The following is a 15,514-nucleotide window of genomic DNA, read 5'->3' as shown; positions in this document are numbered from 1 at the left end:
CAGTAGAGAGAAAGCGTAATGCAGTTTGATAATTGGATACAACTAATCTAGTCTGGATATAACAGCAAGTCTGGTGTGAATTTGCCTGAGTTTGTGATCTTATATCCTTTGAACCATTTTTGATTAGGGATATTAAAGTGCTGATTCAGTTAAGGACCACCGCATAACATGTTTGATTGTTTGTATAACAGCAAAAAGGTCCTGTGTTTGAATCCCAGGTGGTCCATTCTGTGTGGAGTCTGCATGTTCTCCCCGTGTCCGCTTGGGTTCTCTCCCACAGTAGGTTAGGTGAATTGGGGCTACTATAAATCGCCTTAGGTGTGTGTGTGTTTGCCCTGTTATGCACTAGTGACCAGTCCAGGGTGTTTCGTCTGGTAAATTGTACCCACCACGACCCTGAATAGGATGCAGCAATGGTAAAACAGACAGTGAATGAATGAATGAATGAATGAATGAATGAATGAAGGCTATTTTTGCTATTTACCTGAAATAAAAACACAGATGTTGTTTAAAATTTAATTATGGTTTGATGGTTTGGAGAGGATTTAGATGCTTTTTTTTTTGCAAATGTCAGATGAGCACTGCAGTTTCTTAATTTAACTGGAATAATTGTGGCCGTGGCCTTGAAGAAATTTTAGGAACAATAATGAAGAGAAAAAAAGACGAAGAACAAAGAGAGAAATGAATCATAGGAGCGACTTTGTATTTGCAGGATTTTTTGTTTTGATGCGTGCAGATTTTGTTTAATAATCTTGGCAAATTGAGTCCATTCTTCACAAGTAATGGACAATTTATATCAGACATGTATTAGAGTCGCCTCATTATCTTTAGGCATTTTCTAGACATCAGATTACTCGAATTTTCTTCTTTCCGTTTATGCACCAGAGAATTTAAAAGACAGTTTTTACTTATTTTCAGTTAGCAAGTGTGACTAGCCTATTATAAGATGTGCTGCTGCAAGTCTGATCAGCATTAGCAGTGGGTTAAGATGCGAACATGAATAGGGTTCAAGCTTTTCAGTTGCTTCTGTGAGAAATACTATCTTGTGTTCATATACACTGATCAGCCATAACATCAAAACCACCTCCTTGTTTCTACACTCACTGTCCATTTTATCAGCTCCACCTACCATATAGAAGCACTTTGTAGTTCTACAATTACTGACTGTAGTCCATCTGTTTCTCTGCATGCTTTGTTAACCCCCTTTCATGCTGTTCTTCAATGGTCAGGACCACAGAGCAGGTATTATTTAGGTGGTGGATGATTCTCAGCACTGCAGTGACACTGACATGGTGGTGTGTTAGTGTGTGTTGTGCTGGTATGAGTGGATCAGACACAGCAGCGCTGCTGGAGTTTTTAAATACCGTGTCCACTCACTGTCCACTCTATTAGACACTCCTACCTAGTTGGTCCACCTTGTAGATGTAAAGTCAGAGACGATCGCTCATCTATTGCTGCTGTTTGAGTTGGGTATCTTCTAGACCTTCATCAGTGGTTACAGGACGCTGCCCACGGGGTGCTGTTGGCTGGATGTTTTTGGCTGGTGGACTATTCTCAGTCCAGCAGGGACAGTGAGGTGTTTAAAATCTCCAGCAGCGCTGCTGTGTCTTATCCACTCATACAAGCACAACACACACTAACACACCACCACCATGTCAGTGTCACTGCAGTGCTGAGAATGATCCACCCCCCAAATAATACCTACTCTGTGGTGGTCCTGTGGGGGTCCTGACCATTGAAGAACAGGGTGAAAGCAGGCTAAAAAAGTATGTAGAGAAAGAGATAGACTACAGTCAGTAATTGTAGAACTACAAAGTGCTTCTATATGGTAAGTGAAGCTGATAAAATGGACATTGAGTGTAGAAGCAAGGAGGTGGTTTTAATGTTATGGCTGATCAGTGTATACTATATGATAAAAAGTATGTGGACACCGGACCATGCATTAGTGGGACATCCTATTCCAAAACCATCTCCTATAACACCCTACACTCCTTTGAGAAGGCATTCCATAAGATTTTTGTATTTGTTTGTGGAACTTTTTGTGCCCATTTAGTCAAAAGAGCCATTGTGAGGGCATAGACTGGCTGGCAGTTGATGTTCTAATTTATCTTAGTATTGTTTAATGGGGTCAAGGTCAGGGGTCTGTGCAGATCACTGAAGTTCCCTCAGGCCAAACCATGTCTTTCTGGACCCCACTTTGTGTACAGGGGTACAGTGAAATAAAAAAAATGTCCTTTTCTAAACTGGCTAAGTGGGTCAGCTGAGCTAGTCCACTTGACAAATTGCCAGTGGTAGTCTAAAACTGGGGCTCCAACTACATGAAAATTTTATTGACGTTATTGACAAGAAATATAACTGATTATTGGCTGAATTAATAATAAAATGCCTTATTGTCTGAAAGCTATAAAGTTAACATACTTACATTAAACCAAACAGCGTCATCTCCATGTGATTCTATGTTTTGTATAATATACACCGTCCGGCATAACATTATGACCTATGACAGGTAAAGTGAATAACACTGATTATCTCTTCATCACGGCACCTGTTAGTGGGTGGGATATATTAGGCAGCAAGTGAACATTTTATCCTCAAAGCTGATGTGTTAGAAGCAGGAAAAATGGGTAAGCGTAAGGATTTGAGCGAGTTTGACAAGGACCAAATTGTGATGGCTAGACGACTGGGTCAGAGCATCTCCAAAACTGCAGCTCTTGTGGGGTGTTCCTGGTCTGCAGTGGTCAGTATCTATCAAAAGTGGTCCAAGGAAGGAACAGAGAGGGTCATGGGCGGCCAAGGCTAATTGATGCACATGAGGAGCGAAGGCTGGCCCGTGTGGTCCAACAGACGAGCTACTGTAGCTCAAATTGCTGAAGAAGTTAATGCTGGTTCTGATAGAAAGGTGTCTGAATACTCTGCAACTCTGAGAAAAAGCATTGTCCCGAGACAGGAAGGGCTGGAAAGGGAATGAGGTGTGGCATGCGTCCATACATGTGTGTGTGTGTGTGCTCAGCCAGCAGCTGTGAGTACTGGGAGTGGAAGACATTCTTGGAGCACTGGCATCCGGTTCCATTCACACAGCCCATGTCCTTCTGATTCTGATTCAGCCAAATCAGAGTGACTCTCTCTCACATGGTCCAGCGCTTCACCAGTGAGAGACTAGTCAAACAGGCCCAATCAGTATCACTGTCCTTGAAAAATGATTGCATAGTGATAGTGAAATGTTCATGCTTTGGTTATGTTAAACATACGTTGCTGCATGAGCCAGTGTGGTCATGATTTGCCGGGATGACAAGTATGATAAAGGAAAGTCTAAATTGTGTTTACTTGTGATGTTTTATATACTCAGCAACAAACCTTTAGACTATATAAAGAACTAAAAGCAATATCCACTAGAGGGCAGGTCAAATAAAGGCATTTCAAATTGGCTATCTGGCTAAGGATGTTTTTTGCTGTAGAGCACCTTGAAGCTGTGTTATAAATGCATGCACAGAGAAAATGCATGCTCAGAGCATTGCCTATTTTATCTGGGTTTGTATGTAAAAGCTTGAGCACAAACCAATACATTAAAACATGATGTTCATAAAAATAGGAACCATCTTGCACATGTGCTCATTGTTATAAGAGCAGTAAAATTTAGGCCATAAAGTTATTCAAAAGATAAGATTTTCTGTTGTGTTATGCAAAAAAAAAATGCTTTTGTTACTAGAGTGTAAGGCTTGACAGTTAAGATACTAATTAACTGTCAGATGGTAGAAATGTGTTTATTCTGACACATAGACACATCATTTTAGCTACAGCAAGTGCTGCTTAGCTGCCATAGATTTGGCGGGACTGCTTTACACAATTTCTTGTAATAAGTATAAGTAAAGCCCTACCTAATTCCCCGTTTCTCGTGAAATGAGCCGAAATCTCCCGAAATATGCAATTTGCTCTAAAATTCTACATTTAAGGTTTGTGTTTAGCGATTTACCATTTCTTATTCGCATAGCGTATGAAATATGAGGTGCAATATGCAATACGAGGCGGTCCTAGGTTCGAAACACGTCGTTGCCACCTGTCGGCTGGGCGCCATCTGGCGGGCATAATTGGCAGTGCCTGCAGCAGATACTAATTGGCCACCGTATCTGCAGGGTGGGGACTGGACTATGTGTGGGTGGGTGGGATCCTGATTGACGGAAGAGACGCCTGTGCAGAATGCAGGGGTGAGAAGAGGAGGACTGTGCACGTGTCGGAAGAGGCGTGTACAGCGACATGCTCTCCTCAGATGCAATCTGGTATCCCTCGGCAGCGGAAGACAAATTGAGTGTGCTAAATTGGGAGGGAAATGGGGAGAAAATGCATTTAAAAATTAATAAATAAAAACAAATAAATAAATAATTTGTATGTAATGTTAAGTACTCATGTCAGAAGGCTAGAACGAGGAATAAGGCTTTTTATTTGGGTAAGATTGCATTTATTTGTCAAAACTTACAATGTTGCATTGTGGTTGATGTACAACTGTCATTTTTTACTGTTACTTGGCATAAAATGCATGTTTTTTTGTCCTTATTCAGTTAGAATAGAGTAATTGTCTTTTGTCACTGTAAAGAGATAAAGTGAAATTGGGTTGTGACTCAAGAAACTGAAAAAGGTTGTAAAAGGTTATCATGTTAAAATATAGATTGTTTTTGTAATTTCTTTGTTCTTTGTGAGGTTTCATGCCCTAAAATGCACTAAATTGTAGGAATGACCCAAATGCTGATACCATGACAAATAAATGTACTGCCCACCCAACTTAAAAGTGCAAAGATAATATTAACAGTCCACATTCTTGTTTAACATTCAAGATCTCACAGGCTGGCATGTTACTTACAGCTAACAATTCAGTACAAACACAGTGTGTATGCGACCTATAGAGAAAGTTGGTTAATGAATAATAAAGAGGCACAAAGAGAGAGCCGAGGGAGACGGAGTCAGCCTGATAGACTGTGATGGAGAGGGTTAAGCAGCTAGGCATTGTTTTCCAAAGGTCATTATGATCCCAGCCTGAATAGCTCCAGAGTGATTCTTTTTTATGCAGACAGACAATAAAAGCATTCCACTGCAGCTGACCTGCACTTCGGCTCTAACGCTCACTTTAAGTCCTTCAGCCCGCCGCTCTTTACCCATCTATCCCCCTTATTCCCGCTGTTGCGACATTTGTGCTAAGGGTTGGACAACATCATTTGACAACACCTACAGTTGCAATAGGAAGTATTTATTCCCTCAAGGAGGGTAAATAAGGATTTATAACTCAAAACTTTTCTGCAGAGCTAGATTTTGCTTTAAATTAAGTTTTATTGTTGATATACAGCAAAGGAATAAAGCAAATGACCAATATAGTAAATGATGCCCAAAATTTCATCCAGATGCTGTAGCAATCTCATTAGAACAACAAAGAAAAGTCCCACTGTTACTGCAAAAGTCCTACAGAATGACCTGATGAAGGTGAGTGTCAGTGGCCTCTATAAGCATGACGTATTTCACAAGAAGTGGAATACTCCAGAGGGATTTTAAATAGGCTTGTACATTTGATATTTGTATTCAGTTCAATACACATTACCTTTTATGCTGGTGAAGGGGGGGGGTGGGGGGTATTTCCAGGTAAATGTGACTTTAACCTGACAAATGGGTATAATTCAGACCTCCTGTATGAACAGAAATCATGAGAGCTGATTCACTTTCAGCATCTTGGGATGATTTACAGAGCACAATAAAATGACAGTTCTGCATGATTGCCCTAATGGACATGCAGACTGGGGAGTTCCTATCTCAGAGTATAAAATTTAGAATGCTGTCAGGGCAAATGGATTCATTTGGCTTTCTTAATGTGACTTATCAAGCATGAAAGTCGTTTAGAGAGTACTGATCGATTGTGTAAATCAGGATAATTAACGGGCAAGTACTAATCTGATGCACTGTTTGCACAATGGAATTAAGTCAATTTATTTGTATTGCACTTTGTACAACAGATATTTTCTCAAAGCAACTTTACAGAATACAAGACCAACAGACCAAAGACCCCTGGAGACCAAGAACCTGGTGAATTACTATTGTGATGGGACACCATGAGAAAAAAAAACAAATTTAAGAGTCATTTTAACATATCGATTTAATAAAACACATTATATGAGGGTTATTCAAAAAGTTTCCATACGTTTTTAACTATATTTATTAAGAATTTCAAAAACAAATGTCATTATTTTACTACATAGTCACCTTCCTATGCATTTTTCCCAACTTTTTAATGCCATCGGCAAAAAATGTTTTCGGTTGAGCGTGTAGCCACTGATGCACCGCTGCTTTCACATCATCATCCATATGAAAATCTTCTTCCCCTTAAAGCTTCTTTGAACGGTCCAAAAAGGTGGAAATCAGATGGCGCTAAATTCGACTATACTGTAAGCTCTCTCTTGGTCTCTCAGACACAACCAATTACAGTAGACCCTTGACTTAAGAATTTAATTGGTTCCGAAAGGCTATTCTAAAGTCAAAATGTTCGTTAGTTAAACCTATTTTTCCCATAAGAAATAATGTAAATGGTATTAATCCGTGCCAGACCTCCCAAACCACCCCTTTACCTAACCTTTCTAATGTCTTAAATGCTCTTTTTTGTTATAAATACAAGTATATTTCCCCTTAAATCTTAAATTATAGAATAGACATTACTGTAATAAACAATAATAAACAACAATACGCAGTGGTACTGTACATAAAACACACACCACATTTCAGTACAGAACGTGTGCTGTACCATACACCATAATACATTTCCTTCCTTTTTTTATAAAATGTATCTACCAGAAACAACAATAACTCTCATTTTTCTCTATTATTTCCTTCTTTATTTCAATAGTGTTGTATTTTGTAGGTGTAATTGCACAAAAGAATAACTTCCTTCTTCTTTCTCACTCACTGTCCCCTCTGCCTGATACACAGTGACAGCTACTGGCAGGAGTAATTATACAACAACAAATAGTATTAAATTTGTTCCTTTTCTCACCACTACACTTTCTCTGCACATTCTTTGGGGCCATTTTAATATAGAATTTTACAAAATATAAAGAAAACACTGAAAAAAACACTGTCTGCTGTCCGAATGTTCGCTCACTGTATATATATAGAGAGAGAGACGATTGGAGTCAACTTGTTTGTGACGTCACGTGTTTCACGAATTTTGGTTCGTAATCTGAAATTTGTTCGTACGTTGAGTTGAAAAAGATTGCTTGTAACCCAAAATGTTTGTATGGTAAACGGTTCGCAACTCAAGGCTCTACTGTACTACTCCTTCCACCCTCACGGTTAACAACAAAAATTTAAAAGTGTGGAAACTTTTTGAAGATCCCTCATACATTTTAAAATCCTTTTTGTTGCTGGGAGATTTCCTTCACGTACTTTATTTTAAGTAGCTTTTTTTGTCTTGTGCACGTCACTGTGAGTCGTCTGATGGAGTTTCTTGAGTAGCCTCTTTATGTTGACGAGTTGCTGGGAGCCTTCTGACAGTTTTTGTAGAGCCTGAGATTCATATTGTGCTTCTGAGTACTCCACAGGAAGAGACGATGGGCTGAGCCCCACGGCTCCTGGAAGACAGGGAACAAGATGTAGTGGCTTTGCCATCCTAGAGCAATTCCTTGTATTAAACCGAGATCAACTGTATTGATGTTTGCTGCAAACCCACACACACTCGCACAATCACTTCGGCTTTGTGTGGCTTTGTCTAGCGTGATCACGCTGTGCGTGCAGAAAGGCTCTGGGCAACTTTGTTACACAGGAGGTGAGGCTGAGAGATGGAGAAGAAGAGGATGAGGCTAAGAAATGATAAGGAAGAACTGAGTGCTAAGATGTGTTAAAAACTTACAGCTGACTCGTGATTAGCTGTCGGAAGATGAACAGCGAGCGATAAGAGAAAGGCATAAATAATGAGAATGAAAACAGCTTTTGATTTAAAGAATAAAGAAAAATAAACTGCGGGGAAGAAAAGCCGTGTCAATCAGAGGGTTTATTAGAGCTGGATTTGCTCCATAGCTAATTTTAGCTTCTAGGCTAGTTCTGTCTAGGAGCATATCATTCTGTGATTGAGTCTTTAAGTCATTCTGAAAGAAAGTATGTGTCGAATTTTGTACATGTTTCTTTTTGTGTATTTATATGTCTATAATAAGAAAGGGGAAATAAAAAAAGGGACATCCTGTGTTTGTTTTTGTTTTACTGTATGCGCTGTATCGGGAGGATTTGTATAATGACAACACAGCTCCTCTCACTGGCTCATACCTGATAGTGCATGATACTGAGGAATGTTATGTTTATTCTCTAAATACATCATCATCTTTAGGAGAGCAGTGGAACTGACAGCATTCAGAAACACTGGGAGCAAGGCACCAGTCTATTTTAGGGCAACACACATCACATTATCCTTTCCTCCCTCACTCACACATGAGGGAAGTTTAGTAACAAATCCACCTTTTGTATGTTTTTGGAAAGCTGGAAAAACCTGGAGTACTTAAAGAAGTCTACCTTTAAGTCTGCCGAATTATTGCTGCTGTATGACCCCAATCTTAAAATGATGCACCATATCACAAAGACTGGTCCCATTAACATACCAGTTTCTTTAATGTTTATCAGTGGCCTCCACAATCACCAAATCTCAGTCCAATAAAGCACCATTTGAATGTGGTAAAATGAGAAATTCCCAGAATTACAAATTTCACAGCCATTATAGCATGCAACTATGGGTGCGTTCGAAAACCTAGTGAGCTCTCTACATATAGCATTTGACGTCATCCTATGCATGCTTCTGAGAAGAAGGCTGTTCGAACTCTTAGATGCCTTAAAATGCTGCCTAGTAAGGCACCTTAAATTTGACTAGTATTTTGACTAAATAATGAGGGAGTAATGGTGTCATTTATTTGCAAATTCGGGCTTGTCAGTGACAATTTAACCGTTTTTGGCACACGGAGGGAGATGTTAGTTGACATGCTAGCATGTTGTGCCACCTTATCCCATTGGTTTAAATAGCATGAGGCTAACTGTGTTAGCATAGTAAGCAAAAACTGACATAATCGCTGTCTAAGTACTGCATTCGAATAACCTGACTTATAAGTCGATGACTTATTAGAATCCTCTCTGCTTAGGCTACTGCCAATGTAGGCAGTGGACAGCAAGGTAGCTCACTAGGTTTTTGCACACACCCAATGTCAGTATGAAGAGAAATCTCGAATAAATGTTTCCTTGTGGAATTTTCGCCACAAAGAAAATTGTGAATGTTCTAGTGTATATCTTAAACACAGCTAATAAATTACCATGGCTGTACAGTATATTAAAATATCTTCTTTAAAGCCTTTTACAATTTAGATTAACATTTGATATATACACTAGGGCAGCACAGTGGCTCTGTGGGTAGCACTGTCCTGTCACTGTTCAGTTCTCAGGTGGAGCGATCTAGGTGTGGAGTTTGCATGTTCTCCCCATGTTCGCATGGGTTTCCTCCCTCTGAGTGCTCCGGTTTCCTCCCACAGTCCAGAGACATGCAGTCAGGCTCATAGGAGATATAAAATGACCATATGTGTGTGTGTGTGTGTTGAACTGGCAACCTGTCCAGAGTGTTTCCTGCCTTTCGCCTAGACAATTGCACCCACTGCATCCCTGACCAGGATAAAGCAGTGGTAAAACAGGCAACGAATAAACGAATGAATGATATATACTATGTGGACAAGTTGTAGCCTATGTAGGCAGTTAAGGTACTGGACTAGTAATCAAAACGTCGCTGGTTTAAGCCCCATCATTGCCAGGTTATCACTGTTGGGCTCTTGAGCAAGGCCCTTAACACTCATTTGCTTAGACAGTATACTGTCACAGTACTGTAAGTCACTTTGGACAAAAGCGTCTGCTAAATGCCGAAAATGTAAATGCACAAAATGACTGGGACTGCCCTTCCACTTTTTTAATCCATTGATGTATTTTAGCAACAACAATTGTTAACAGTTGTAATAAATCAATTATATAAAAGAAATTGTATGCTTACAACTTTGCAGCAACAGTTTAGGGAAGTCCCTTTTTTGTTCCAGCATGGCTGTGCCCCAGTGAACAAAACAAAGTCTATAAGGACATGAAGAAAAGCTTGGTTTGACCACAGCCCCACTGAACAGCTTTGGAATGAACTGGAACATCAGTTGAAGCTTTCTTGACCAACATCAGTGCCCAACCAAAACAAATGCTCTTTTATCTGAATATGCACAAATTCCCACAGACATACTTCAGAGTTTTGTGATAAAGTCTTTACAGAAGAATTGCTGTTGTTATGGCTGAAAGATCACTCTGACATACTTCAAAGTATTGTGAGCCATAAAAATGCTCGTTTATCTGAATTGGCACAAATTCCCACAGACATACTTAAGTATTGTGAGAAAGTTGCTTTTGTTATGGCTGAAAGATCACTCAGTTTTAATACTATTTGTTTTTGAAATGGTCAGGTGTCCAGATACTTTTGGCAATACACTGTAGTGTATTCCAGGATTCTTATAAGTTATGTAATAAAAATTAGACTAATATATGTGAGAGCTTTTATTATTATTAAATTTAACCTCTATTTGAGGTAAATACCTTTTACCTCTATTCAGGTCACTAGCAAACTTTTTCACCTGATTCCCAGGCTTTGTAAAACAGAGTAATACAGAAACTGTCCCACTGTAACTGTAAAGCACAGCAGCAGCAGAGGTCCTGGAGGCCTCTCAAGGACAGCGCCCATTAGGCTGATTACATAAAGACAGAGAGTGATTTATAACAGCTCTTCCTCTCTACCACACGATTTATCACCGGCCTCTTGACTTAATAAAGTATTGATATTTAGTCACAGCCCGGGCAGGGGTGTGTTCCGGGACCTTGGAGGATCTCTGCGGCTTACTCTGACAGGCCACGAAATGCATCTCTCCTTCTCTGTTTCATCCCACGACACCTCAAACAAATCAAATATGAGGATGGATTGAAGTCTGATAGCATTACACTTGCTGAGTTAATTGCTGCTGTGGGCCTGTGAGACATCATACGGACTTGTGCTGTGGCAGTGAGGGAGAATAATGAAAACAGAGTTATTTTTCTCACACTGTTGCAGCCTCAGATAATACAAACATAGAAGGTTTTGCTCTGATTTGTTTCATTTTGGGGTTTGTGGAAATTGTTTAAAATATAGATTATTTTCTGATGATTATTGAATTAACTTAAACATGGCTGCAAGAGGCACCCAGGTGCCGCAGTGAGATATTTCGCTAGCACACCAGTGCTGAGATTCTAAACTCCCCAAGTTCAAATCTCAGCTCTGCTACTGGTCGGCTTGGCGCCCCCTAGCGGGCACAATTGACAGTGCCTGCAGCAGACAAAATTGCCCATTAAAGTCTGCTGTATGGGAAAAGACTGGGCTACAAAGGGGGTGGGGTCTTTGACAATGTGTAAGGACCCTGGTTAGCAGCCCGCGGCACTTGTACAGAGGTGGAGGAACAAGGAGGTCCATGTGTGTGCGAAACAAGCCTTACGCGTGAATCCAGAAGCGGTCGGTGGACTGCGTATGCGTCGTAGGGAGCATGTGTCAGGCAAACTTATACCCTGTTGGGTCTCCAGCAGCGGAAAACATAATGGCTACACTGTATTGGGAGAAAAAGGGGGACAAAAGGCATAAAATAGCAAAAAAGCAAAGGTTGAAACAAATTAATAAGGTGAACATTTGGTGCTGTGATGTAACTGTGATTTTTAGCAGCCACTGTGGTAACACATCTAATCTAATGCTCATAAATAATGCTATATGCTAATTATTAAGTAGTTGTAAATTGCATTATTGATAAATACTATCAGCTGCGCTATCAGCTGGTTGGGCATCTAAACAGACCTGATTGACTATGGGGGATGGATGAGACAGCCTAGCCATTGGAAGGTACACTTGTCAGTGTACTCTCAGTGCAGGTCCCAAGCCCAGCTAAAAATAGGATGGTTGTGTCAGGAAAGGCATTTAGTGTAAAGATTGTGCCGAGTCTGGTATAGCAACCAGATCCATTCTGGCGACCGCTTATATATACGGGAGCAGCTGGAAAAACTTGGAACCACTTGTATTATGTCTCCATGTACGTGCACTAGACTGTAACAATGTGTCTCAATGCACATACATCTACAGTAAGTCTCTATGCACCCAGCCTCACTGCACTGCTGCTCACCCACTACTCAGTAAGCACTTCATCACTTTGACTATTATGCCGATTTGACAACAGAACAAACGATAAGCTAGATCTAGCTAGATCTGAGTAATTGGCTCAGGGTGGAACAGCAGTCTAATCTCTAGCTCTCATTTGTGCTATCTACCTGGCCAGCTGTCCAACAGGCACGATTGGTCAAATTATTTCCTCTGATGGCAGGTTAAGGCACTGATATAGCTCTCTGTGAGACAAGCAGCCGGCGACTTTATGCATATTGAGGGGGCGTGTGATAGCTGTGGTGCAGCGGCGTAGGATGGCACAATCGGAATTGGACATGACTGACATCAGGAGAAATGACGTAAAAAAATTCAGACATTTTATTTCATGTTTTTTTTTTCATCGTTTAGCTAAATGCCTGTTGTCACATGACACTTACCAATCAAGGAGGGTGTGGACTATTTTAAGCTTTTTTGGAGTTGCATAAAGCTGTCCAATGTCTTTTAACTGTAACCTGTGCCAAAGTATAGTGCAAATGGTGCTTTATTTTGTGCACATGACTGGGTGTTGCTTTAATTAATAGAATTCGCTCTGTGGATTCTCAGCCACAGATGGCTTATGGTATTATCAGGATTTGTACATAGGCTACAAACGTACTCGACCAATACTGTATAGTACAGTTACTAAAGCACTGAGTGCTATATCAGTGCTTTGATGTCATGGTGATGGTGGACGCTGGCGCATTTGGCTGCCACTGCCGTTGCCGTATTTTGTCATGTTTTGCCGTGTTTTGTTGTATTTTTGTCATGTTTTTCTTTCGCTTTCGTCTTTATGTGGTCGCTGCCGCTCCTGTTGCTCTGTTTCTTATTCGTCGGATGGTCTCGTCGTCTGATGGGGACTGGATGGCTGGCATGTGTTGGATAATTTTGAAAGATGCGGACGCTGATTGCAGTGTGCAGCTATGGAATTGCTTGGACTCCGATTCCTGCTTCCCTCTCCCGGGCCACCTTCGGCTTTGTGCTTGCATTGGGATGTCGCGCTCCTCCCTCGCCGGGGGGTGCATCCATCGGGGATCTCGTGGGAGTTTCGTGGTTGGATGGCACTGGTGGTGTGCTGGCTGGCCTGGCTGGGTTGGCTAGCATGGATCTTGACCTGAACTCTCTCCGCTTTGGATTACTTAACATCCGTTCGCTATCCGGCAATGGTCCTCTGGTCTATGATCTCCTGAAAGATCGTGGATATGACTTCCTTTGCTTGATGGAGACATGGTAACAACCTTGTTGACTTCTCCCAGCTGAATCAGTGCACTCCACCTGGGTTTGTTTACATCTGCGAAGCTCATGTCACGGGATGAGGAGGCGGTACCGCGTTTCTCTTGTAGGGTTTCCACAGTATCTGTCTTGTATTGTCTGTGTATTGTTGTTTAACTGCTCTGTAAGATGTAAGGTGCCCTGGAGTGCTTTGAAAGGCACCTATAAATAAAATGCATTATTATTATTATTATTAGTATGTGCAGCCTGGCATCAGTCGCATATACTTGTGTACCAGTATGTGACTGTCTTTCTTTGTGTTTTTGCCAGGCTGAGGGAGAGGATAGTCTGAAAAAGATGCAGCTGATGGAGCTGGCCATTCTGAACGGTACCTACAGGGATGCCAACATCAAATCACGTAAGTGCCTTGACATTTTTCTACCCGGATTTGTTTGTACTGACCGTGCTGGTATGGTAAAAGCCCTGTGTGATCTGTGCTTGTACTAATGCTCAGTGCTGCACTCTCAGGTAACCCTGATTCCCAGATAAGAGCACTCACAAAACAGCTCGCTGGTTTGTTTCTACATTGCACCGTAAGCCTGTAAAAGCTTGCAAACAGTCAAAAGGTTTAGTTTTTTTTTACTTACTGAGCATTGCTGTTTGCCTTTCTGCTTTATTGCTTTTTTGCAAACGCTCCCACGCTTACAGATTTTAATAAAAGCTAAATATAAGTATAAACACTGCACAATCGGCTTCCCCGTCTCTAACTAACCACTGTCTGGCTGTGTTATGTATCATGTACAGCTCATGGTGGGTACTAACTTGTTTTGTCTCTCCTCTTCTCCTTATTTTTCTACATCATCCCTATTTTCCTCCCCCTCTACATTCCCTCCATTCACTGCAGCTACCCTTGCCTTCTCTCTTGCAGCGAGTGCTCAGGCTCCCCGAATCATCAGCGGCCCGGCGCCCATGCTGCCCCCGACGGCCCTGCGCACTCCAGCACCTGCTGGCCCCACCATCATGCCCCTCATTCGCCAGATCCAGACCATCATGCCCAACGGATCAGCCCACGCCCACGCCGCCACCTTGGTGCCACCTGGGCCGGAGTCGGCCGGCCTGATTTACGCCACACCATACGATTATCCGTACACGCTGGCGCCGGCTACATCCATCCTCGAGTACCCGATCGACTCCAGTGGCGTGTTAGGTAAGCACAGCTGTGAGTGCCCTGGCATGCCACCACACCAACATCCACTCGGCCAGTGGAGTGCAGCACCAACCCTGCTCCTGCGCCACACTTCCTAAACTCCCACCACTCCTCACTTTCTCCTGATGGAGCCTATTTCAGTGGAGCTCTCTTTCCCTTGCAATAATAGTTGCTGCCACTCTCACCCACCTATCTAAAATGCAACAAATACAATAATGCAGTTTTATTTCATGCAGTCTCGCACTTTTAAAGTCTATTATTGCAACAACAACAAAATCTAACAATGTGAGCATTGTTATTATTATTGGCCTTATCTGCTTGTAATTATCAAAGAGTGTTTCTTTGCCTCTCTCGTTCACATAGTTTTTCCCACTCTCACTCTGAAATGCCCTCTCCCCTCACCACACAATGCTCCAACATCATTAAGGCACTTGAGAAAAGCTGATTATTTGTATGTAGCAAACAGCATTTTACCACTTTTACACAGGCTGGTCCTAAAGCCACAGTGTTACCTTAAGCAGTGACAAAAATGTATTTAGGAGCCAAGATCGGCGTGTCCAATTAGATAAGCCGAATATACTTTAGCTTTTGTCTTATAATTAAACTTTATTCAGCCTAGATCAGGTGTTCCAAGCTCAGTGGTGTAGCCCTGCATTAAGCCTGGTTTATGCTTCCTTTAGAATAATATTCCAAATAGGTGTTAACATCAAAAAGGTTCTTGAGTCTAATTCGTTTTATGCAGCCCCCTTATTAACATATAAATGTAAGCCATGTACAGATTCACAAATGCCACCCAACTCACCCCATTAAAAATGATGATCAGGTGATAGCACCTTAAGGCTAAAACTATAAACTGCTTGTTTGATTTG

General features: G+C 41.3%; 1 protein-coding gene across 5 annotated transcripts in view; it reads left to right on the top strand.

The window, feature by feature from the left end:
- Nucleotides 1-15,514, top strand: part of LOC134315018 (KH domain-containing RNA-binding protein QKI) — a 161,128-nt gene that overhangs the window by 135,367 nt on the left and 10,247 nt on the right. For 3 of the 5 annotated variants that reach the window (XM_062995910.1, XM_062995913.1, XM_062995912.1), the window contains exons 5-6: nt 13,769-13,856; nt 14,343-14,645. In XM_062995910.1, the coding sequence (XP_062851980.1) occupies nt 13,769-13,856; nt 14,343-14,645 (391 nt within the window). The remainder of the gene's footprint in view (nt 1-13,768; nt 13,857-14,342; nt 14,646-15,514) is intronic. The other 2 variants (XM_062995914.1, XM_062995911.1) reach the window with 1 other exon arrangement.

The sequence above is a fragment of the Trichomycterus rosablanca genome, chromosome 5, assembly GCF_030014385.1.
Source record: "Trichomycterus rosablanca isolate fTriRos1 chromosome 5, fTriRos1.hap1, whole genome shotgun sequence".
NCBI lineage: Eukaryota > Metazoa > Chordata > Actinopteri > Siluriformes > Trichomycteridae > Trichomycterus > Trichomycterus rosablanca.
Note: the sequence above shows the minus strand (reverse complement) of the source record. Positions and strands in the feature narration are given on the sequence as shown.